The 26,264-nt window shown below is 36.7% G+C and overlaps 1 protein-coding gene across 1 annotated transcript in view; it reads right to left on the bottom strand.

The window, feature by feature from the left end:
* Nucleotides 1-26,264, bottom strand: part of LOC136832713 (uncharacterized) — an 81,709-nt gene that overhangs the window by 33,323 nt on the left and 22,122 nt on the right. The window contains exons 6-15 of the mRNA XM_067094168.1: nucleotides 25,119-25,373; nucleotides 23,344-23,661; nucleotides 21,137-21,367; nucleotides 20,634-20,900; nucleotides 19,557-19,808; nucleotides 17,731-18,039; nucleotides 17,102-17,338; nucleotides 15,996-16,259; nucleotides 13,413-13,667; nucleotides 11,493-11,798 (exon numbers count right to left, since the gene is read on the bottom strand). Coding sequence (XP_066950269.1) covers nucleotides 11,493-11,798; nucleotides 13,413-13,667; nucleotides 15,996-16,259; nucleotides 17,102-17,338; nucleotides 17,731-18,039; nucleotides 19,557-19,808; nucleotides 20,634-20,900; nucleotides 21,137-21,367; nucleotides 23,344-23,661; nucleotides 25,119-25,373 — 2,694 coding nt within the window. The remainder of the gene's footprint in view (nucleotides 1-11,492; nucleotides 11,799-13,412; nucleotides 13,668-15,995; nucleotides 16,260-17,101; nucleotides 17,339-17,730; nucleotides 18,040-19,556; nucleotides 19,809-20,633; nucleotides 20,901-21,136; nucleotides 21,368-23,343; nucleotides 23,662-25,118; nucleotides 25,374-26,264) is intronic.

The raw sequence follows: 26,264 nt of genomic DNA, 5'->3' as shown, positions 1-26,264 counted from the left end.
TAGCGGAGGTTAACATCAGGAGAGGGGTCTTTCAAGGCGACTCACTATCATCACTACTTTTCGTAGTAGCCATGATTCCCAAGACAAAAGTACTGCAGCAGATGGATGATGGGTACCAACTCAAGAAAGGAGGCAACAAAATTAACCATCTGGTGTTTATGGACGACATCAAGCTGTATGGTAAGAGCATCAAGGATATAGACACCCTAATCCAGGCTGTAAGAATTGTATCTGGGGACATCAGGATGGAGTTTGGAATAGAAAAATGCGCCTTGGTCAACATACAAAAAGGCAAAGTAACGTGGACTGAAGGGATAAAATTACCAGATGGGAATAGCATCAAACACATAGATGAGACAGGATACAAATATCTAGGAATAACAGGAGAGGATATAAAACACCATGAGATGAAGGACACGATCAGGAAAGAATATACTGTATGAAGAGACTTATGGCGATACATAAGTCAAAACTCAATGCTGGAAACATGACGAAAGCCATAAACACATGGGCAGTGCCAGTAATCAGATACAGCGCAGGAGTAGTGGAATGGACGAAGGCTGAACTCCGCACCATAGACCAGAAAACTAGAAAACACATGACAATAAACAAAGCATTATACCCAATAGCAAATACCGACGGACTATACATAACACGAAAGGAAGTGGAGAGAGGGCTACTAAGCATAGAGGTCTGCATCAACATCGAGAGCAGAGCACTGGGGCAATATCTGAAAACCAGTGAAGACAAGTGGCTAAGGAGTGCATGGGAAGAAGGACAAATAAAAGTAGACAAACCCAGAAATATACAGACAGGAGAATGAAAAACAGAACAGAGGAATGGCACAACAAACCAATGCACAGACAGTACATGAGACAGACTAAAGAACTGGCCAGCAATGAAACATGGCAATGGCTACAGAGAGGAGAGCTCAAGACGGAAGCAATAGGAATGTTAACAGCGGCACAAGATCAGGCCCTAAGAACCAGATATGTTCAAAGAACTGTGAAAGAGGTGCGAAATAATGAGCAGGAAGACAAGTACTGCTGGTTTATTGATGAAGCGACCAGCTTATACAGCGGCGTGCGGATGTCTGTGTATAACGCAGAGACAGCAGGTACAAAGATTTACAGATGACCTGAGGTCAAACTATTTCTCTACAAAAACAGAACAGGTACATACAGAAAACATAATGATTAACAATGTCCGGTCTGTTATATAAATACTGTTACATATATATAATGCACGGTCACTCAAACAGACAATAAAATATACAATTCACAATAATGATAATAATTTGTGTTCTTCTGACCCTAGGTCGAATGTGAAGGCACCGCAGAAAACGGGATGTTCATTACAGAGAACTGTTGAGCTGGGACTTTACAGAACAATAGATGGAAATAACATCTATTGTACCCATCATCATAGGAACACTAGGCACGATCCCAAGATTCCTGAAAAGGAATCTCTAAAAACTAGATGCCGAAGTAGCTCCAGGACTCATGCAGAAGAGTGTGCTACTAGAAAAAGAGCACATAGTCAGAAAAGTGATGGACTCCTAAGGAGGTAGGATGCAACCCGGAACCCCACACTATAAAAACCACCCAGTCGAATAGGATGACTGTGATAGACCAAAATAATAATTATAATAATAATAGTAGTAGTAGTCTATTTGATTTCCAAATCTTATTCAGTCTGCACATTGTCTAAGTTGGAATTTTTAGTCTTCCAATACAGTATATATAAACTCAAGAGAAACCTGTAGTAAATATCACTCCCCCTAAACATTTAAGAGATTCAACTTCACTGATGCTTTCTCGGGCCAGCCCTAGGAGGGCTGTTAACCAGCTCAGTGGTCTGGTTAAACTACGATATACTTAACTTTTTCCACCTATAGTCTCCCTAGCATACTTGGTCAAAACGGGACTCCCCAATCGCTTTACAGCGTTGGCACATCTGTTTCTAAGTTACTCATGGATTTTGGCTACCCTTTCCTTCCTAAGACCTTGACCTGTTATAATCCTGTTTGGTATTTCCTAGTTTTGTTTCTCTTGTAAACAACTGAGTTTAGCCCTAACCCTTGTTTTAGAAATGTTATTATTATAAATGAAGATATTGATCATTAATTAAATGAAATTTAAATAATGTCACCAGGTAACTCTCACCCTCCTCTAATTGTCAATTCTTAATTTTGGACAGCTGTGTTTTTTCACATCACTTACCGTAATTATTAGGCTTGTTTATCTTCTTTTAATCAGTAGAGTTTTTCTTTTGTTTCTCTGTTTTTTCTTGCGTTTTACGTATTGTCGAGGTTGTTTAACGATTGCACAAATGTCATTTGAAAAATAATCTGTGCATTGGAAATGCACTCTCTCTCTCTCTCTCTCTCTCTCTTCCTTGCTTTTACCTTCCATGGTCTATCAGAGCTCCATGGTGACCAAACTAATATCAAAGAATTCTCTTTTAGTTGGTCTTTTTGGCCAGGTATTGTGTCGTAATGATTAACATTATAACATGTGATGGAGTATATAATGGACTCAGATAAGAGGGCACTTTCCCTTATCTCCAGCGAAGCTGAACCTAGTTTTCCCAACGTCAAAATTCAAAAGAACCTGCAAGAAAGAGAAGTGACTATAGCGCATGTGCACCCGCCCTCTTTCTTAAGTTTCTTTTATAACCGGGCCGTTAAAGACCAAGGACTCAAGGAGCCATTATCTTTATTTTTTGGTCTATAGCCAACGGTTCGCGTCGTTACCAGCGTTCCGTAAATAATCGACTTTTTTTCATTACCGATGATCGAGGAAACAAAAAATTGCAAGATAAGTGCTTAATATTAAGTTCCAGTTAAAAGTTTTAGTTTTAAACTTTTGGAATTGATCATTTTCTTTTTAAAAGCCGGAACCCGGCTCGTTGATTGCTACCAAGTTTCGTAAAGCGAAAATTGTTCTAAATGCTGACTAAATGTTGTGACTACAAGAAATGTTCCACAACATATTATTTATATAGAAAATCCTTTCAGATTATACGATGTCTACAATAATTTAGGCAGTAAGGGAGAATAATTTAGACTAGATTAATAGTGGATGCTGTCTGTAGCGCATGTCCTTGGATTACGTATCTTTAAGAACCCGAGGATCAGATAATAACAAAATCCTTACAAAATAAATCGATAGCATAACAATAAGGTTACATATGGTATAAATATTTTTTTCTTTTAGGTAAGCCTATGCACTTAAGCATGAGCTAAGTAATCCAGGACTAGCCTAGGCGTTACTTTATAACAAGTTAAATGATAATTTTTTGGGGACTAAATTGTTACCCTAGAGGCCCTAGACCATGTAACCTAGGGCTAGATGAAATAGTAATCTGTGCTGAATGAGATGGTAACCTAGCCTTAAGGCTACACACTATGGTAGGCTAATTGTTTTATGTAACCCATACACGTAAGTGTGAATTAAATAATCCAGATTAGGCAGTAGCCTAGATTAGAGTAAGTTATAGCCTGGCTAGAAGGTTACAGATTAGCGAGTTATTGTTTTTGTATAGTGGACCAAATAGCCTAGGATTGGATTTAAACAACAACCTGGGTTAGACAAAAAAAAAAAAATTGCAGACTAACTATGTTACATTTTAGTAAGTTTTCTGTTTTTATATAGCCTAGCCTATACATTTAGGAGTGATCTATAACTGGATTAGGCAATACCCTATACTAGGTTAAGAAAGAACAAATATGCCTAGGATTATATATAAACAGTATCCTAGGCTTAATAAAATAACCTAGATTTTTACAATTCCGCAGCATATCTGTAAGGCTACATGCTAGTAGGGTTTTATACAGCTATATCCTTAAGTAGATATAAACCTAAAACAGGCAGTATCCAAACCAGATTAAGTAGGAAACGTTTTAAAGGAATATCCTAGTATTAGCCTAAAATAGCAATGGCTGAATATCAGATAAAAGGGTAGTCTCAGCCACATAAAATAGAAAACTAGATTATAAAAGGATTAGTTTCTGTATAGTTTATATCTTTAAGTTGTAAATAAGCCTAGAATAGGTTATGCAAGAACCTTCTAAGAAATCCTCTATTCTTAGCTCAACGCAGGTTATACTAGAAGCATTAACCTAAGCTATATAAAACAGTAGCATGGGTTAGTTAAACAAATTAGTTCATAGTAGTTAGTCTGAATGGCATGACAGTTGGAATTAAAAATTTCACTTGGCCACTGCAAAAGGACCAACATTGTACTGTATACGTAATACAGCCATATATAGGTATGAAAAGTATATTTTAGTTTAACCAGACCACTGACTAAACCTTAGAGGGTTTTTAAGGTTTAAGTTAACATAGATATTTCATGAAATGTATTTAAACTGCACACTTGTAATCAAGTTAACCTGTAATATGGAAACTATATGAGGAACTACAGAAGTGTACTCAATTAAAAACAATTAATACTAACTAGCTTCTAATAACAACTTGTTTTATATCACTACAGGGCCGCCATTAGGCAGAATCCTCAATTCAAGTGTTCCGTAGCAAATTGCTCAGTTCACTTTTTGCCAGTGGGTAGGGCCCATACCACCTGCCATGAGCATAGTCCCTAAAAAAAAAAAAATTTGCTTGGTCACCAGACATGGGCGAGATTTGTAGTACGCTCGTGGCAGTAAGTTTTAAGGACGAAACAGCTCCTTTTAAGCTCTCTCAATGGGTCCTAGGGTTCAGTAGGGGTGAGGAAGGGGGAGATTGTCTCTTTCCGGCAGAACTCCAGCAGCAGATATGTAACCCTTTCTTAGCCACGTAAAGTACGTCTAATCCTTCGGGCCAGCCCTAGGAGAGCTGTTAATCAGCTCAGTGGTCTGGTTAAACTAAGGTACACTTACTGTCTGAACAACACACTTACTTTCTGAACAACATCAGTGTTTGGGCCAAAACCCAGTAACATCAGTCCCCAATACCTCCTAGGTTAACCCTGCAGAGAAAGTAGAGGAATCTTTACATGGAGTTGACATTCTTATTAAAGAATATGAAGTGGACACTGCCACTGAAATGGCCCTGCTGAACCCAGGAGGCTCAGGGACACAAATTTTAGCTAGCCATGGGAGAAACCTTCCAGAAGGAATTCTATTCCTCAAGCAGCCATCGTTGCTGAATAGGATCTTTCCCCCAAAAAGGACACTAGGATCCACCTAACTCGAACTGAAATGACCAGGACTTCTGCCCCTTGATTAACAGGCAGTTACAGTTCAGTTGCTGAAGCTCGGTTCGATTGCGCCAGCTCCCCCAGAAGGGATACACAGTTTGCGGCATTTGATCAGTTCCGTAAGGAAATTGAGTACCATCAATGATGCCCTTGGCACAGAATGGCAGTGTATAAGGGACATGAAGCATAATTCCAAAAAGGAAAGTAAGTCAGTCATGTACACCCCAAAGTGTAAAAGTACTACATCCTGTAACCAAAAAGTGAGTGTGGATACAAATGCTGACCTTGTTGGATACAAATGCTGCCCAAACAAGGTCTAATGTTAGAATTCCGATTGGAAACAACAGAAGGGTCAGTTTGGAATACAGAACTTCAGATCAAAACATAATAGGGGCTCCAATACTCACTCCTGATGATACTAATAATCCTTGGCGAGACGCCTCAATGTGCATTTTGTTTCCTGATGGCAAGTATGTAATTAATGAGAGAAAAACTATCATCGAAGTTGTACATGTAGAATTTACAAGCACCAGCATTCCCTAATACAGAATGGCACATGGTACCATCTTCACCAGACATGGAGAAGCACTAACAGAAATGGTTTTCTTACCTGTGCCTATAGCATTAAAAGCTATAGAAATCACCCTTTACCAGGTCAATGAAAAGTGGATCTCTACTTCCATTTTGAATAAGAGACAATGGCAGAATTAAAATCATCTGCCACGGTCATCTCAGTTTCGGGAAATTCCACCAAGGAATGGGCAAATCACCCTTTACCAGGTCAACGAAAAACGGATCTCTGCCTCCATTTTGAGTAAGATTCAAGTTGCTCACCAAGTAGCCATAGCCTTCTGTCCCTTCACTTTCAAAATTATTAATCATGTGAAGATGGATTTTCAGAATTTGTACTGAATAAAAACAAGAGACAATGGCAGAATTAAAACCATCTGCCAAAGTCCATCCCAGTTTCGGGAAATTTCACCAAGGAATGGCCAACACTGCGACTCCCTTTTGAAAGGAAAAAGCTCCCTTTAGATATAGCTACTCAGCAGTTTGGGACCCCTATGAGAAGACTCTCAGAGGGGACAGCCTCATCAGAATTTTATGCTAGGCTCCGGCTCCTTAGTATTATAACATCTACCACCTTGCTGGAAGTTGCCACCTAAAGGCTTCCAGAAGATCCCAGGATAATTTTTGCTGTTGAGGCCACAAGTCTTATGAGAACCCGATGGGAAATACTCTGTGACTTCCTAGAATGGCGCATAAAAGTGTGAATGGAAGCATTGGCAAGCTCCATCAAATCACTCTCCAATGTCACTGCATTATTAAATTCTAACCCCTTCTGTAAGGACCTGTTTGAGGAGTCTGTTGTGCTCAACTCAACGAGCATGCCCGCCAACAGAATTGTACAGTGTGCGCTCTTCTGGGGAAAGGGGAATTCAAGAAACAAAGAACCCAAAATTTCCCTTCACCCAACTTCAAAAAAAAGGGGGTCTCACTTTGATCAAAAATCATATAAGTCTTCAGTCACCTCCAAAAGTTTTCCTCAAAAGACAGGTAGGTGGTCAGAAGGGACAATGCCCTACAAAGGGACAACAACAGCAAGGACATCCTTTTTTCACAAGGTCCAAAAAAGGGGGAAAAAGGAAAAGCAACACCTGGAATGTCTATCAAAGGCGAAGGCAGAGGAGGCAGATACCAAGAGGAATTATATTGGTTGGGAATCAGCTCTCACAACATCACAGACAATGGAAGTTTTCCGTGGGGAGACCGCATTATTTATATGTGCAGAAAGGCCCTGTTAATGGGGCCCATGAAGAAACCTGCATATATTTGCCACCAAGTACATCTCTTCAGTGTCCTCAAAAAGGATTCCTCCAAAAGATGAGTGATCCTCAACCAGTCCTCAAGAAGGATTCCTCCAAAAGAAGAGTGATCCTCAACCAATCAACATTGAACAAGCACATTGTTTGCCAAAAGTTTCAGATAATTACTGTTGCCTAAGTACACTGAATCATTTCAAAAGGGACTTTGACAGTTTCTATAGATCTGAAAGATGCATACTGGCACATCCCAATAGCCATTCCTTTCCGCCCCTTCCTAAGGTTCCGGATAGGAAAAGATACATACAGATTCAAAGTCATGCCCTTTGGGCTAAACATTGCCTAAAGAATATTTTACAAAATTAGTAACGGTATTCATTCGAGAACTCAAACAAAAAGATCTGGGGGGCCCCACAAGAAAAGAGTGCTTGAAAACCTGAGAGCAATGGTCAACAGACTACAATCAAAAGGTTTTATAATAAATTTTAAAACATCCTACCTCACGCCCAGCAGACTTTCAGTGGCTGGGACTGTGCTGGGATACTCTTCACAGCCTGCTGTCTCTCTCCATCATACTCAAAACAGAATAAGGCAAGTCCTCAAAAGCTTCCTTGCACAGCCCAGAGTTTCCAGATGGCAATCAAAATGTATGATGGGCCTGCTGCAGTTCCCCTCAGTAATAGATCCAATACTTAGATTGCAACTAAAAATGTGAACAATTTCTGGCTATTGCATGCAAGAAAAAGATGCGAGACTGACCTCGTCAAAGGATTAAAAGAGTACTTCGGCCTTGGATCTGGAAGGAATCTCTGGCAAAACAGGTCACCCTGACTCCTCCGTCCGTATGACAATACACACAGATGCCTCGCTGACAGGTTGGGAGGGCATTGGGATGATCATCAGGTGGCAGGGAGGTGATCAGCTACTCAGGAATTTTTATATCAGTTTCCTGGAGCTGATGGCTGTCTTTTTGTCTCTCAAAAAACTCAAACCTCCAGAAGAGAGAGAGACAACATAACCACAATATCCTACATCAAGAGTTCGGGATCACGTTCCCCTCCTCTCAATATGGTAATGCTAGCCATCCTTCGGATGGCGCAAGCAAGGAAGTGGCACATGTCTGCAATTCACCTCACAGGGGGTCTCGTTGTAATAGTAGACTCTCTATCAAGGAAAACAGCCTCAACAGACTGGATGTTGGACAACTACTCTTTTCAAACAGTAGCCAGCATGCTTCCACAACTGGAAATGGACCTGTTCGCCATGTACTAGAATCACAAACTCCTATTATGCGTCTCCGAACCTGGACAGTCAAGCAACAGTAAGAGATGTCTTCCTAAAGACTGGAACAAGGAGAGAGCGATATCTTTTTCCTCCATTGTCCCAGGTTTCGAAGGTTTTGAGCAAACTTCTAACCTTCAAAGGAACAGTGTACTTAATAGCCCCAAATTGACCAAACAGGCATTGGTTCCTATTACTTCAACAACAGATGAAAAGCTCAATTCCACTATCATCTGCTGTTCTATCCCAAACAGTAGGAGGGAAAATCATTTACGCATCCTCCTTTCTGAACCGAAACCTTCACGTATAGATTTAAAAAAATATATCTATCATGAAAATTACGCACCCAACATTGCTAGGTACCTATCTGGCAATACCAGTCCGTATGGAAGATATGGTTAGATTATATCCATACTGGGAGCCCAGTTGAGATTTCTATGGAAACACTTTTTATTTTTCATGTATACCCTTTTGAAGACAAATACCTTGCGGTTACAACGGTCATGGCATACAAGGCTGCATTAACGGAATCCTTGCATTACAGATTCGGGATTTACTCCAGTATAGAATTTGTCACTTCCCTTCTGCAGTCTTTTGCTCTACTTTTGCCCACTCCCAAAAGGCTTCCAATTACTTGGTCCCTCAACAAGGTGCTTAGGCTTCTATCAATCCCTCAATTCAGCGGACTCGATACAACCACAATGCACATGCTACAAAAGGCAATCTTCTTGATTGCATTAGCATCAGGAGCTCGTATTAGTGAACTGGGCTCTCTTAGATGGGGACGATGCATCACGCAAACAGCTGACCATCAATTATTATTGCCCCCTGGCCCATCATTCCTGGCCAAGAATAAGGATCCTTTAAAAAGGAAATCCATTCTTATAAGAAAACTCAATTTAGCAGACAAGACATTATGCCCTGTTCAAGCACTTAAGGTTTACCTAGAAGTCACGGCAAACATCCCAGAAGGTCCTATTTTCCTACACCCTAGCACAAACTAACCACTCTCCCTACAAGGGCTGAAAATGACTGTGGTGCTTCTCATTAAAAAGGCAAATCCACACTCCTTTCCTAGGTCATATGATGTTAGGAAAGTCAGTACATTATTCGTCTTCTTCAGAAATGTCTCTTTTGAAGAAGTCTCTGAATGTACAGGGTGGTCATCAGTTAAATTACTGCCACGTGCTCAAACAAATTCGACTACACTGTATCAGTAGGTGGCATGGTTAGTCTTAACCCCTAGGTGCTACGGCAGAACACCAGGGGTCTTATTGATGGTGAGTATGCTAACTATCACTGGGAGAAGGGCAACAGTACTGCAACCAAACCCAGCATGCTTAGGCAAGCCACTGTAGAACTACATCCTAAAACGTAAGTTCGTGTATAGTTTCTTGTTCTTTGGTACCAAAACCTGAAGAGTGTTTGGAATAAAGAATGGGGACTTGAAATCTGTGGCTTGACTTTGGACCAGAAATGTTTTTTCCTTTGGAGTGAGAGCTTAAGCCTTTTTTGTCACCTGTCAATTTCTTTGTAAAGCTCCTCGAGGACGAAACAGGCGACTAAGCAATCAAAAAACAGGTTTTGACATAGGAAAAACCTATTTTTGATAGTCGCTGTTGAGTCCTCAAAACCCTCCCACTTCCCTGATGAAAAGGCATGGGATTTGGGCAAGGGATCATCCTGCATTGACCAACACGAGTAATGGCTCCTTGGTCTTTAACGGCCCGGTTTTAAACAAGAGGGCAGATGCACATGCACAGTAGTCACTTCTCTTTCTTGCAGGTTCTTTTGACGTTGGAAAAACTGGGTTAAGCTTCGCTGAAGATAAGGGAAAGTGCCCTCTTATCTTTGAGTCCATTATATACTCCCTCACGTGTTATAATGTTAATCATTATGACACAATACCTGGCCAAAAAGACCAACTGGAAGAGAATTCTTTGATAATAGTTTGGTCACCATGGAGCTCTGGTAGACCATGGAAGATAACTCCTTGAGGACTCAACAGCGACTACCAAAAATAGGTTTTTTTTTATGTCAAAACCTGTTTTTTATTGTAAGTTAGTATTTATTAATTTTCATTATTTTATGCTATAGTTTTGCTATGCTTTATTGTTTTATTATTTGAAGTTACATTGATTGGTCTACCTTTAGGAAATACATTAATTTATTTATTTATTTGTTTGAGGGCTAATGCTTCATTTTGGGGAGATGTCCATTGTTCCTTGTGTTGACTTAGAGTTCCTTAAATGGAATGGGTTAATCCAAAGGTATTGACCGAAAACTATAGCTGTTTCTTCCTCGGGGTAAATGCAGATATGGCAGCACATGAGGAATGCGCTGTCACATTGTCTTAATTAATATGTTCATATTCTGTCTCTAACAATAATATTATCATAAAATTGCCCTCAGTTATAATGAGATGTATTTCTTAAATAAAGTTTTTTTTTTTTTTTTTAAGAAACGAAAGGGAGTCTTCAATAGCCTTATTTGCACAATGAGGAAGGTGCATTTGGCATAGCTCTTTCACCCTCCCGATAACCTCCTTTGACCAAGTACGCTGTGGAGACTATAATGTTATTTCATCTCTTTGCATAAACTCTCTTATCATCACTCCTGATTTCTTTAGAGTTATTCTGAATCCCATCTCTCTAGATATATGATGCATTCTAGTAAGCATTCTTCGTAAATTGTGTGGTGTTTAGCCGATTAAAAGTATCATTTACATATTCGAAGTCTGTCAACTCTCTATTGTTACTCCACCTGAACCTTCTCTTCCTTTCTGACCACTTTTTCCATTGTGAAATCTAAGAGAAAGGTGCACAGCATAGATGAAATGAACAATCCTTTTAGCACCCCACTATTTACTGCAAATTCACTTGACAAGACCCATCAGCATTACCTTGCATCAACTTCGTTCATGGATAGTTTAAATTAGCTGTCCAAATATCATGGGAATGCCACAGCGACATCATTTATCTTTCTGAATTTGATAAAAAAAAAAAATCATTATACGCAGACACTGATCCCAGCTTTCACCAAAGCTAGCCATTTTCACTCTGTACAGAATCACATTTCTTAAAAACAAGTTGAATATACATAGTTAAAAAAAATTTAAAGTAAATACAAACCTATTTCAGAACACAAATATTTGATCAGTTTTGAAGTGAGACATAAAATACTTACTGTTTTCCACATAAACTGCCCCTGCTTTCTTGACTTTGTTATTTGCATCATACTCGACTAATAGGAAATTCCTTTCATCTTCCAGACTTCCAATATCACTTGAACACTTGAACTGGTAATGTTCTTCCATGGGACTGACTTCACCTCTTGTTTCTAGATTTGCCAACACTCCACCTTCAGATTTCTTTACCTCAATGAGATTTGCTGACGAAGGTGTAGAATTGGTTTTAAATATGAAAGTTGTACTATTATTTTCCTCTTCAATAGTTCTAGATATGGTCAAAATTTCCAACTGACTCGGCGTATCTGTAAAATATGAAAATAAGCACATATTAGCATAAATGTAAAGGACTTTTAAGGTAAGTAGAGCTACTGACTGAAATTACTAATTACTTTTCATGGAAAGACCATGACATATGATGGAAATGCACACTTCTTCATTATTACACTCTGATTGTGAAATGCTGTGACAGAATCATGTTATCTAATCATTATATTGCAGTCATTATGAAGCAATACAAACAAAGAATGTTTCTCGTATATGGTCCATCTTAGGGTAGGAAATTACGATAACTGAATAAAATAATATACAGGAGTCCTCCCTAAACTACAATGACTAGGGACCATGGTGCCTGGCAGTAGTGGAATTTTTTTGGTGTTCAAAACCTACCCTTCTATATCTACCCTATCTCTTACAAATAATGAGTAAGTACTACAGCAACGAATTTGCAGCAAAGTACTCTGATGCTTTACGATATTTTCAAGCAAAGCAAAAGCAGCAAACACTGAACTCCAATATTTAGTTGGATAGACAACCCTCTCTACCCTTTTTCTGCACAAAATAACATCAATAGCACAGAACTCGCGAGAAAACATGTAACTGATGAGAGACTTGTTTAGCACTATCTGTTCTTCAAAAATGACTGCAAAATTTCAACAACTTGTCAACAGCATAATACTTAAAAATTCAAGTACAGTATTTAACATACATTACTTCTTGAAGTTGTGGTTTCTGAATGTTAATAAATGTGTGTAAAAGACTGGATCAGGGTAAAAATTACCCTTTTTCCTTGGCCCCACTCCATAAAAGAAAAGAATTATCAGCACGATAAACTAATTTTCAACATGTACATATAACGCAACCACATAAAAGGTGACAATATACAGTAATATATTTTACTGTGAAGTGGCTCGCACAAACAGGAACTCGGTATACATCACTGGAGAGTCAGTTTATCATACTTTTTCACTGGGAAAAAATCATAACCCTCTATTTTTCATGATTATTTTTTTTAAGGAAAATTAGTAATGTGTGTTTCTGGCCAAAGTCAACTTGTCATTTTGACCTTTCATTTGGTTTATTTTGCTCTCTTCATCATAAGATAACTATTCAGCTTTAAAATAACAAAATAAGAATCGTAGCAAGAAAACTAACTTTACAGACAACAAGTTCCTTTCTTTTACCTTGCTCCAGTTTTCACCTGTACCGTACTTTAGAGCAAATCTTTCGGGCTTATCTAGATATGATCTGTGGTTTCGTGAAACTAATTTATAATAATTAATACAACCTGGTACATGATTGTAGGGTACTTTGTTTATACAAATACTTTACTCTTGCATCAGAAAAAATGGAACCTGAAACAATTCATGAGTTTTCCAACATATACATACACACATACAGTACTGTAATGAATTCCCTTCACACCAGTACATTAGATTTTGCCTAGACATATCGTAACTTACTAAGACCATGAGGCTTGAATCGCCCAAGATCTATCTAACCTTCGATAACCCAAAACCACTTAATTCGCTTTGATAAAAATCAGGATTTTATATTATGAAACATTACTACTCTTTTCAAAATTCTGACCAGAGGAAGTTTTTCACTATGAAAGAGAGAGAGAATTACTTATTACTTACCTTTCCGAATGGTTTTTCCAACAACATCAGAGCCATTCTGGACAATTGCAACGTAATTTTCACTTTGATCTACCTCGGTAAAAAAGTAAACACAACTGTCGTCCCCCTCTCCACTGCACTCCATGTCTGATATATATTTGTAATCAAGAGTTGAATTTAGTATAGCAGCACTAAATTCTTTCCCAGATTTTGATTTTGAAGTCCAGTTTGTTAAAACAGCATCTCCAGTTAAATATCTGGCTTCCAATTCCACAACTGAAAATATACAAAGAATTCTCCGTACAGTACATTAATTGTGAAAATGAATGAAAAAATAAACATTTCATCAAAGAAAATGTCAAAGCTTGACAGTGCTTTGAAATAAAATCTAGTTTCAACAATAAAATGCAAATGCTGTGAAACGTCTCATTTAAGTAACAGACTATCAGCTTTCGCTAAAGATACTGATCATACAGTGTTAGTTTAAATTGCGAGATTAATGCCCTTTGAATCACAAATATACTTCATATTAATGAGCACCATTTGGCAAACTGGTGTCAATATTGATAAAGTTTTATACCACAATTGATGTGCTTCGCTTTTTACATAGCAATGAGACGGGCAAAGAACTCATATTCTGACTGCCGCCTTCCTACTATGTTGTATCTTTCATCATAACACTTTGACTCGGCAAAAAGTAGCCAGAAATTTCTCACTTGGGATGGAAATGATACATCTTGACTGTAGCAAAAACTGTATCACATCCCATTACACTTATTGAGAGGGTATTTTTTTTCCTGGGATTCTACACATCTTTTAAAATGACTCTCCACATGGTATTTTTAAACTCTGAAATCACGTTACTCATCCCCAATTGATTCTTACTTACACATTCCTAGGCTCTTTACATTTTGGTGTTCAAGATGCAAAAGTTTGTTTAATTTCATTAGGATCACGTTATACTACAATTACTCTTGGCTATATATGACAGTGTTTACGGACTGGGGGCAGTAATCTTACGGTACTAACTGACTGGAATGGCCAGTGGCTTTTGCATCTACAGTGCTAACAAAACATTGATTAAAACATGTCAAAAACTGTGATGGAGGGGATAAAATTTACAAAATGCAAAAAATTAAATAACCACGTACTTGTTTGAAAGGAAATTTTAACTGTATAAAGATCAGGAGCCACTGGTCACAATATATGGGTTCATATAGGGCATTCCTAGGCTGTTAGTAAGTAGTGATAGGTTGTGCTTTTGACTAGACAACCAGAATACACCATGCATTAATTACAGAGCTCCTACTGAAATCTTAACCCCTGTGTATTAACCCATTTTTGTTGACCTACAGCCACACTGGAGATTCTGGAGTTGGAAGAGACCTTTTTATTCTCTATTAAATAGTTTCCTGCAATCAACTGAATATTGCAAAACACAAGTTGGGATCCATTGTACATCACTAAAATCGAAATAGTTGGCCTACTTGCTTACTAATTCCAAATTGCAATCATATTTTCAAAGGAAGAAAAGGTTGTCTAACGTCAAAACTGCATAAATATAGCCTTGGGTATCATCATAATTACCATAGGATTTCACGTGAGACTGCTCAACAATACGTGAATATCATCAGGTATTGTTACAATAAAGACAATAACTCATTACTGCCCAGTGTAGCCGTACGTGGATGATGAAACGGAAACTACTAATCAGAAAAAAACTCAGACAACCTTTTCATATTAGCATACTGAAAAGTAGGACTGGAGAAAAGACCAGCAAGGTTTCCTATTCATGGTGTTTACCAGAAACTATTTGTTGAATTATGGACCACATTTCATTTTGGTGGACTTACTTTTTTTCCTTTAAACAGAATGGCATATGCCACATCCTTGGGTAAGGGAACCAACCAGCTTTTAATGGAACTGCTGATTATTCTGGTCAAATTCATCACCACCTTCCTCATGGGCCATCAGTTCAACTACAGTAAGTACTGCAGTACTTACATTTACTGTACTGCAGTAGTTACAAAGTGGCAATAGATTTTAATTTATTTCATCTATATTTTTTATTATTACTACTGCATGCTAGGACTGTTCTATTTTTGGGGTCTGGTATGATTTAATCCAATTTACATTATTCCTTAAGAGGAAATATTCATTCAGTGTAGATTTTTACAGATCAACATTCAACCTTTTGGAATGGATTAAGACAGATTACAAGATACTACTATATATATATATATATATATATATATATATATATATATATATATATATATATATATATATATATATATATATATATATATATATATATATATATATATATATATATATATATATATATATATATAAAAGTAAAAGTGTATATGTTTAATATACTTTTATGATTCAAAATGACGTAATAAATCTTTAACCTTATTAAATATACAGTTATGGAAACAAAACCTTCTGCTCTCAGCTCACTTAAATGCATCATTTCAACTATATAACTTGACTTTTGTACAAGAAAGAGGATTAATAGTATTCAGTACATCACAATAAAAATGTCTATTACTTTGCTCAGTAATTACAAAACTGCCAAAGAAAATAAAAATGTCTTACTTTCAAAAGGACGTGCCTTAGAGCTCAGGAAATTCTTGCTTTCAGTTACAGAAACAATTGTGAACTCTACCATCGTTGTGTCATTTGTTAAAGTGACATTCAGCGAACATCCTCCATCTGTCTTCTTACAGGCAAAGTCTTTGTTCTCTGGTATCATATGACCTTTCACATCCAATGCCAAGACTTCAAATATGGCTGCTGTGTCGTACCTCAAATTAAGATGAGAATTGTCAATGAGGAGGAGCTTGGGGTCTTGTTCAAGTTCTGAAATGTAATAACTCTAATTAGGCAAATACAAATTCTTGATGAAAAAAGTTTTGGAGAGAGAGAGAGAGGGACACACTAAGTGCATTGTGCATGTTTGTGTGTATACACGCAACGCATAGCAGGGAGAGTAAACCCCTTAACAACACACTTTGTCACTGAATTGAATTAATCTGTACAGTCTGGAACACAAAGAATGCTTAAGGGACACCACTTTCTCATCTCACACAAAGGGACCAGGAAAAACACTTTGGCACAGCAAATAACCTCTATTTGGGAAGAAGCGATGCAATCTTACATCTAGATATCAGGGAAGAAAGGCCCGACAATAATAATGTACATGGGGCACGAATAGCCATGCCACAAAGACTAAAGAAACGGTGTGAACAAACACGTGAGACAAAACCAGATGCATGAGAAAGATGCAGCAACTGAGAACACAACAGGAGAAGGTAGGCTGTCCCAGGTTACATGTGACCACAGACCTAGCGATAGGATTTTGTACTTTCAGAGACAAATCAGACAGCCGACAAGTGCTATGCACAAGAAGACTCCGTATGTGAAAGCGCACATTCGTATATGTGTCGGAAGAAAGAAATAATACAGTTAAAAGAGAAAAGGTGAGAAAATCCTTAAATATACCAACCATAAATGTCACACGTGAAGTGACCCGATGTGTTTATGAAAAAGTTCTGATAGCACTTTTATGTGCTGCTGTCTGGAAGATTTTGTAAAGGGTTGCAGAATTATTTTCAGTGTGTCACTTCTTGCATTTAGCAAGAAGTGACACACTTCTGCACAAGTGGCAAATGGCAGCAACAGTAACATTCCAAGTACTGTACCTGAAGGAGTTAAAGGCGTTTGGTCTTCACACTGGTCAAGGGTGACTCCCTGTGCTGAATTCGAGATTGCTGTGCAGATACTAACAGCTTTATTTTCTTTATTTACTTCCACTTCCACATAACACGGGGAATGTTTATAACAGGCTTTACTTCCAACAGTTATGTCATTCTCACCATAAGAAAATCCTCTCATGACATAGCGTTCATTACTGACCCAGTAAAGTTCAAAATCATAATCTGTAAGAAAATTATCAGCAATGTATTCCTTATCTAAGTATGTACTAATACAGTTAAGTTTTCTCATCTGAATTTGATTAACCATTTAGCCGTTGTAACCTATTTCCACCACAATCCAAGCAAACTGATTTCACATTACATTGTCATGAAAATGTTATTAATTATGATTTCCTGCAACCACAGGTTCTTAACCCAACGGCCATGCCCTCTAACAGAGATGAGGAAAACTAAGCCCAGAGCTAATATCACATATGTGTCAAAGCAGCAATGAGGAAATTTCTGACAGAGACTTATGTCAATCACCCTAAAAAAAAAAATAAATAAAAATCTCTAAAGTAATATTTTTGTATTTACCTGTAAACAGAAATTAAACGCAAAAAAAAAAAACTTACCCACAAAAGTTACATAGGCTGGTCCAGCTCTCATAACTTTATCATCAATGTATTCCACCAAAAGGAACTTCCTTTGACCATCAAAGCTTATGTTACCTGACGTTACAAATTCGTACAAAGTGCCTTCTGCCCCAGTGACAGCACCATCATACAAAATATTCACAACTTCTTTTTCTGATCCAGAAACCTCTATTAGCTTGGCTTCAGACGGCACGGGAGCTGCCCCATTCACAGTGAAAGTGGTGCTACTAGTGCTATCAGAGATATCACTTTTAGAAATCTTTACAATTGTTGATTCTGTAGGTGGCTCTGCAAAATCAGAAGTCTTCAGCATAAATTATGTGGATTTGGTTGTCCAAAGACAATTCAAATCCTTACAGAAGCTATTCTTTAATGAAATAAAAATTAAAGCACAGTTCATGCATATCTGGAAGCAGTACTGTATTAATTTAGGTATCAATATCAGTGCGTTTAACTCTTCTGCATAATCAACTACCATCTAAATAATCTAGCAGAGGATAAAAGCAACATGATTACAGTGATGCTAGCCTTATTATATTACTGTACTTTATATCACCTTCACATCATCCTGTATTGTACGTTATTTCAACGGAACTGTACGTGCATTCAAAATAAATCAGTGGACTATCAATATTAAACAGTGGCTACCCATAAGGAACAGTACTTCATTTTCTAATCATTATTACTGCAGGCTGGTGTAAGGGGACATAATACATAATTGTTGCCATGTGGATAATTACATCTGACATTCCAGATTATGGTCTTGTCACTACAATGTTTTGAGCAAAAATACCAGCTTTAACCCATGCAGTTACAGTGCTTTAACATAAAAAGTAATGACATGCAATCCTAGATTAAACAAAAAGGGGCTCTAGAATGATAAGGCAGCGAAAGACTGCTCAAATCAGAACTCAAACATAATAGGCTTCATACCCAAGGAGGAAAGAAGCGTAAATCAGATTTGAAACAAATCAGATTCTATCAAAAGCTAGTAAAATATATGAAGTTGGGTTCAGCACCTCCTAACACTTGTAATATAATTTTTTTCTACCGAACTTGTAAAACTTAAAAAAAATTGTATGAGAGTATTAAACACCATCCGGAAGAATTTCATTTAACAATTATTCATAGACTTCAATTCATAGCAGAACTACTTAAAAAAATCATCCACTGTAACTGAAATCAAAAGTACCATGATATGGGATGAACTTAAGAACATGGAAAATTTTCTTCAAATATATTTACTTTCTGATAAGTAAACATGTAATAAAATCTCCACTACAAGCTTACATTATCATTCTAGAAACCTTCCAATTTAAGAGAAATTGTATGCTGGGTAATATCTGATCTAATTCAAAAAACATTTCTTAGTTTGCACTGAAGATGGCTAAGACTTGGATAGAATCAGTTTTACTAAAGTAAGTTCTCTTGTGTATGATTCATCTCAAGAACTTTAGTTTATCATTTCAAGATTAAATTTTATGCACTGGGACTTTAAACATGCCGAAATAAAAGCAAATGGAACAAAAAATCATTAAATTCCTACTTCAGTTAATTCTCAAAAACCCCTTCATCGCTTCCGCACCCACTTCCTTGTAGGATGGCTGCAGATTTTGGCTCAAATTCTACTAAAATTTACTGCAATTCTCAATATTTCTATGACAAACTAAATTTTTAGCAGAAGGGCTTTAGTAATATTCAACTGTCTAAAAATGGAGCTTATTTCTTAACGCTAAGTATGCAGTGTTTTCTACTTATTCAAATTATCTCTTTCATGAAACAGAGATCATTTATTTACCTCTTACCTTTCACAACAGTCTTTGCAACTGCATTTTTACCAGTAGTTATCATAGCAAGGTACTCTGATTCCTCTCGAGTTTCTGAGATGATGAAAAAGTATTCACATACCTCGGATTCACATCTTTGACTAAATGAATACTTATCATTATCAAGGTCAGATTTTATCCTGATTGATGCTGAGAAATTTTCATTTTCTGCTTGTGTCCAGTTAGCAATAACAGCATCCTTTGTTAGATACCACGTATCTAAAGGTGTATCTGAAATTGAACAACTCTATTAATCTTCTAGTAAGCATTTTAACTCAAAGCATATTCATAAAAACACAATCATACATACAAAAGCAACACAAGTAGTGAAAAACTCCAAGAATTACTTATTAGTTTATGAGTAACCCAACATAAACACTAAAATTATGGTGCTCTATCTCAAGACTATGATTTGTACCTTTAAATCTAGTCAAGATTTTCTGTTCCCTTGAAAACCCAATGCACTTTCAAGGCTGGATTAAGTGTCTACTTTTGGAAATGTCTCGGAACCTGTGAATGTGCGGCACTTAATGTTTTGCGGTAGCCTAACCTTAAACAAAAATTTGATATCTTGCAGCATCCCCTAAACAAACTGCTCAAGAAAGACATGAAGTGGAATTAGCCTCCTGAATATGCGCAAACCTTCACAAAAGGTAAGGGGGCACTCAATGAAAAATGCTTGAGTACTGTAACTTAAAATACAAACAAAAACTAATTCTTGGCCACCCATGACAGTGCCCAGAGATCAGACCAGTAATCTCGTGTTATTAAAGTGCCATAAAATTTGAAATGAAATTTAAATAATATACTTTTTTCTGACAGAAAAAGATGTCTTAAACCGATCTGTTTTGCATTTTCAAATATATAATTTATAAAACAAAGGACATTCAATTTCTTATTTTTCAACGTAATACATCAAGGTACAAGCATTTAGTTTCAAAACAACACTAAATTTGGCATTACAATATATCATGAAAACTAAATCTATACAAAGCAATAAGAACTTGGGAGCTAAGTCATAACTAAGAGCATTCTTCCACACAGGAGTTTACTTACTTTCAAAGGGATGTCCCTTGGATCCCAGTAAAGTTTTGTTGTTCAGTGCTATGGAAACAATGATGAAATCTAACAATGCTGAGTCATTTGCTAAAGTGATACTCAACGAACATCCTCCAGCATTCTCCTCGCAGTCAAAGTTTTGGTCCTTTGATATCATATGACCATCCATACTCAGTGCCAAGACTTCAAATTTGGTTTTTGAGTTATACCTCAAATTAAGATTTAAATTGTCAATAAGGATGACTGTCGGGTCTTCTCCAAGCTCTGAAATGTATTAACTTTAATTACACAAATACAACAGTACAGAATTGCTTCTTTTTGTTTATGGATAGAAATAACTTTGTGAAATTTTGAATACATGATGTATGGCTTATTTTTGATGATCAGTATTTTAGTGGACATACAGAATATCTACATAAATCATCCAATATATTAAAGCAAAATATATTTAAAAACTTAAAAAACATAAATATAAAATTTCAAGATTCCAAGAAGTCTACCTGAAGGAGTTGAAGGTGTTTTGTCTTCACACTGCTCAAGGGTGCCTCCACTTGGTGCTGAATTTGGGATTACTGTGCAAATGTTAACATCATCTCTTTCATTTACCTCCACATAACATGGATTATGGAAAGAACAGGTTTCACTTCCAACAGTTACATTTACCTCACTATAAGCAAGTCCTCTCACGACATAGCTTCCATTTCTGACCCAGTAAAGTTCAAAATTATAATCTGTAAGAAAATTATCAACAATGTATTCCTTATCTCACTGTATACTAATACAGTCAATTTTTTCTCCTTTGTGTTTTATTAATCCTAGTGTTATGGTGAACTATTGCTCACGATCATTCAAGAAAACTGGTTTAACATTAATTTCATAAAAGTGTTATGAAACCCTACTGCAACCCCTAAGATGTCGCCTACTGTGTGTGTTATTGTTGTAACATTTATCATGTTGCTGTAGTCACTATGAGTTCCATGACTTCTTCAACCTCTTCAGGGAGGAAGCTAGACCCCAGTAAGAAGAGGAAGTTCTGTTATTCCACTACCTCCCCCTTGTTGTCAAGCTCTCCTCCACCACCTCACCTTCCCTTCCCCCTTGTGGGAGGAGGGATAGAAGGAAGTCTAAGGCCTCTCACAATAAGTCCTTTGGATTTCTTGCAAGCACTCTTCCTTTTCAAAGGGAGGCAGAGGCTCTTGATCGCCTGCAGGTGATCCTTTTGGCCTTTGCAGGGCGGGTATGAATTGCCCTATACTGTACCTACTCACTTAGACAAGGGTCTCTCTTGTGTAATCCTGACAGGTACCACAAAAGAAGTCTGCTTGTCCTGCTTGCGAGGCAGGTGCTTGGTCTCAGGACACAGCACTCACCTTGTGCCTCCCCACCTTAAAAATGGTGTTATTGAGTCCATAGGAAAAACAAACGGATCATGAGGATAAAGCTATGTACAGGAGAATGCACACTTAACACTGTGAGTGCGTATGTCCCTCATATAAGATGTGATGAAGAAGAGAAAGATAGTTTCTTGGCAGACTTGAAAGAAGATGATGTTTAGTTCCCCTACATTTTCAATTCATTGTACTCTGTGGCTTTTAATGTGTGTGTCTCTGCATGTGTGAAAAAGTTTACACAAGCGTGACACTTCTAATTTCTATGATAATGTGTACAAGTTCTGGTAGTGAAAGATATAAAAAGATCTATAATGCACTACTGTAAATAATCATGTAGAGTACTGTACTGTGTTCTGTGTACTTGTAACTATGTCATACTGTACTTACTTTCGTTTACATTTTCTAGACTGCAGACAATGTTGTCTGTGATTTTTTTGCACCTGAATAAGTCACTTTTTCATACCCTTTACTTATTCCTGATTTCTATATATTTTGGTTTACTGATTTCTATTACTTATTTCTGATTTCTAAATTATATATTTTGGTCTACTGATTTCTATATATTTTGGTGAGGTTAATAAGCCAATATGTATACTGTACTGTACAGTATATATTTTATGCACTTGTGGCCTACTAAACTTTTTTTATTAGTTTTGCAGTACAGTATTTGCATTTCTAGCCTATTCTAGTCATTTGCAGGTTTTTATGGATGGCTGCAAAACCCCAAAAAGTATCCCATTTGGTTACTGATGAAAAATCCTTCAAATGATCAAATCCAAGAAACTGATCCTCACAAAATTCGAGGGACAATCATAAATACAGTATGCGTTGCCTTCCCAAAAATACAGAAATTTTCTGTATTAATACAAATCTAGTTCCACTATACTTGTTAGAATTATTACCATAAGCTACAAAATTAATAAACTTGCAACTGATCTCATACGATTTAATAAGAAGTCTTCAAATCAATAAAAAAACAAACAAGAAATGGTTTAATAATTACTTTATATGAAAATTGCAGTTTCTCAAAAACTCTAAGCATTGTGACTAGCTATTACTCATAAAGCATCAAAGAATTTTAATAAGGCTACTTCGCAGATAACCAAACACTATAATATAATTAAGTTACTAAGTTATCAGTGTCTACAAAAATGTAAAAGATACAGCCTATGAAATCAGTGAATCTTACATAATCTGTTAGAGGCTAAAATTTACGAAAAAATTGCCCTCAATTAAATCAAAGTCACAAGGTCTGATATTACATACCAGGTTCAAGTATAGCCTTTTTTAGTTAAGAAAAAAAAAATCATCCTTACCTACAAAAGTTACATAAGCCACTCCACATCTGTCGGGGACGTTTGAAAAAGAACCACTATCATATTCAACCAGATAGAATTTCCTTTCACTGTCAAAGGTTCCAGACACTTCATTCGTGTTGAACAAATATCCCTGGGAAATGTTACTGACAGACCCATTGTAAAATGTATTTCTAACCAAACGATCGTCTGCAATGTCCACTTCTATCAGTTTAACCGACGGCAGCCCACTGAACTTGTTTTGAACCATAAATGTCAAACTATAATTATCTTCCTGTGTTTTAGATATTCTGGTAATGTTAGACTGTCCAGCTGGTTCTGAAAAAAATACAAATTTAAATCAGCACATCAGGAATTGAAATCACCCAGAAAAGCATGAATACATTCACAATAAAGCTACAAAGAAAATTTTTTTGAGCAAAGTTTAACTGCTGTCTACTACTGTGTACTGAAGCACTAGATAAGGATAATCAATCAATACATTTTTAACCATTTGAAAAAAACAGTGCAGCAAGATAAGTCTTCTAAACAGATTCCAGTACGTGATTAAAACAATGCACAAAATAGGCTACACACAAAATATAATTTACGAAAATTTACACAAACACTGATGGGGTCACATCTTCAACTTCAGGCACTCTTGGTCCTGTAACAACCAAGAATTGCTGAAGTTGCAAAGGAGAAGCTCATGTGTTATTGGTCATTAAATCTTACCTCCTGAAAGGACACCATCAAGGTTTAGCCAGTGGAAATGAGGAGCCATGACAGTGGCTTTGTTCAATAGGCATTATACAATGTTTTTGGGGCATGTTGGGTGTCACTAGAATGTGGCCTTATATTGGTCAACAGATTTCATTTTGTACTTGTGTTATTTTTCTGAAGGCTACTGGGGACCCTTCTGCTACAAAATATTCATATACTGTACAGGTAGTCCCTGGGTTATGGTGGCTCTGACTTATGGCGCTTTTCAAAATATATTCATAAAAAAATTGGTTCTGGGTTCCAGCTGATATTCTGAAGTTACAGCATCTTAACCCTAAAATTATGATGCCGTAACTCGGATTACGGTGTCGTAAGTGCTGATTTCCAAGTTACAGCGCTTGCCGACTTACAGCACGCTGCTGGACCAGAACCTCCACCACAACCTGAGGACTGCCTGTAATCACACAGGACAATCCTGTTGATCTCTGGGCATCACAAGTTTACATGGGCCTAATTATCAGCCTGTGCTATTCCAAATCCTTCTCTCCACTTAGATTGATAGTCATGAATACAAGGCATAGTAATGGTTATTGCAATGTGAAGCCATTATTCAACTTGAAAGGAGGTGTTTACTACATATATTTCTTACTACTTGCTATTCAAAAAGACCTATCAGTTATATACATATACTGTATAGTACAGTATATATAGCGTTCATTTTGTTTTATTTTTCTCAGTATCTGGCTGTTCATTTTCACAGCTTGAGACAACAGTTCTCATACTGACTTCACTCTTTACAACTGGTTTTTGAACCTGAATCACTCTAACCTTCATGGGTGCAGCTCAGAGCCAAGGGGTTGCTGCAGACACCCTTCAGGAATGACTACAAGGGCACCACTTGAGGTGCAATGAGAGCACTACCCAATACAGTACAGTACTGTACTAAGAATCATGTTGAAGTAAATATTGCAATCCACAGTTTACAAGATCACTTTCACTCAAGTCCCCATCTACTAAAAAGGCACATGAAACCTAAATAGTTAAATATACATCAAAACAATACAGGTACCCACCTTCCGTTATGGTTTTTCCAATTGCATTCTTCCCATTCTGTACAACAGCGATGCGATCATCTTCCTTAGTTACACTGATAAAAAGTGACTCACACCTGTCTTCTGCACTTTCCGGACAAGTACGATTCAAATAATACTCAAAATCATCAAGATCTGATTCTGTCTTAATGAAAACTTGAAATGCGTTCTCTGACTTAGATATCCAGCTTGCTATAACAGAATCGTCTGTCAATCGTTTTACCTCAACAGGGAAAACTGGAAAAATGGAAGGTATTTTGTTACTTGTGGTTGTGAAGAAATATGATATATATATATATATATATATATATATATATATATATATATATATATATATATATATATATATATATATATATATATATATATATACATACACACACACACACACAACTAAATTCATCATAATTCTTTATTTCCAACATTTTGTAATGACTCTACAGTATTACATCATCAGGGAATCTGTAGGCTCTCCAATGCCGAACATTCTAGCATAAGAAACCACTCAAAAAATTGAAAACGTATATTGAAAGAAATGATTTCCGTATCACAGGCCAAACAACTAATGCATACGAACTGCCTATCCTGGAATCATTTATTAAACAACTGGTTTCCCAGTTAAATACCCAGACCTCCTCCTCCACACAGCTCAAACTGAGTTTACTTTTCATTGATGCATTCTGTCTTTCTGCCTTCTTAGTACCAGTTTGGTTAGCGGTCTTTGGTTTTGCTTTTGTCTGTTTGTTTTTTTTTTTTTATCTGGTATTCTAACTGTGTTGTATTTTATGAATTTTACTGATTTTTAGAGCAATTTTTAAAGTAATTTTATTCATTATTTAACAGATTCCCTGATTATGTAATAGAGTTATTATGAAAAGTTGGAAATAAAGAATTATGCTGAATTTAGTAGGTTTCCATGGTCCACCTTCGCTGATGTGTTCTATTGGCTGTCACCTACCTCTGCTTTGATGTATATATATATATATATATATATATATATATATATATATATATATATATATATATATATATATATATATATATATATATATATATATATATATATATATATATATATATATATATATATATATATATATATATATATATAAATATATATATATGTAT

This window comes from Macrobrachium rosenbergii, chromosome 50, assembly GCF_040412425.1.
Source record: "Macrobrachium rosenbergii isolate ZJJX-2024 chromosome 50, ASM4041242v1, whole genome shotgun sequence".
Taxonomy (NCBI): domain Eukaryota; kingdom Metazoa; phylum Arthropoda; class Malacostraca; order Decapoda; family Palaemonidae; genus Macrobrachium; species Macrobrachium rosenbergii.
The sequence above is the reverse complement of the archived record's forward strand: the minus strand, read 5'-3'. Positions and strand labels throughout refer to the sequence as shown.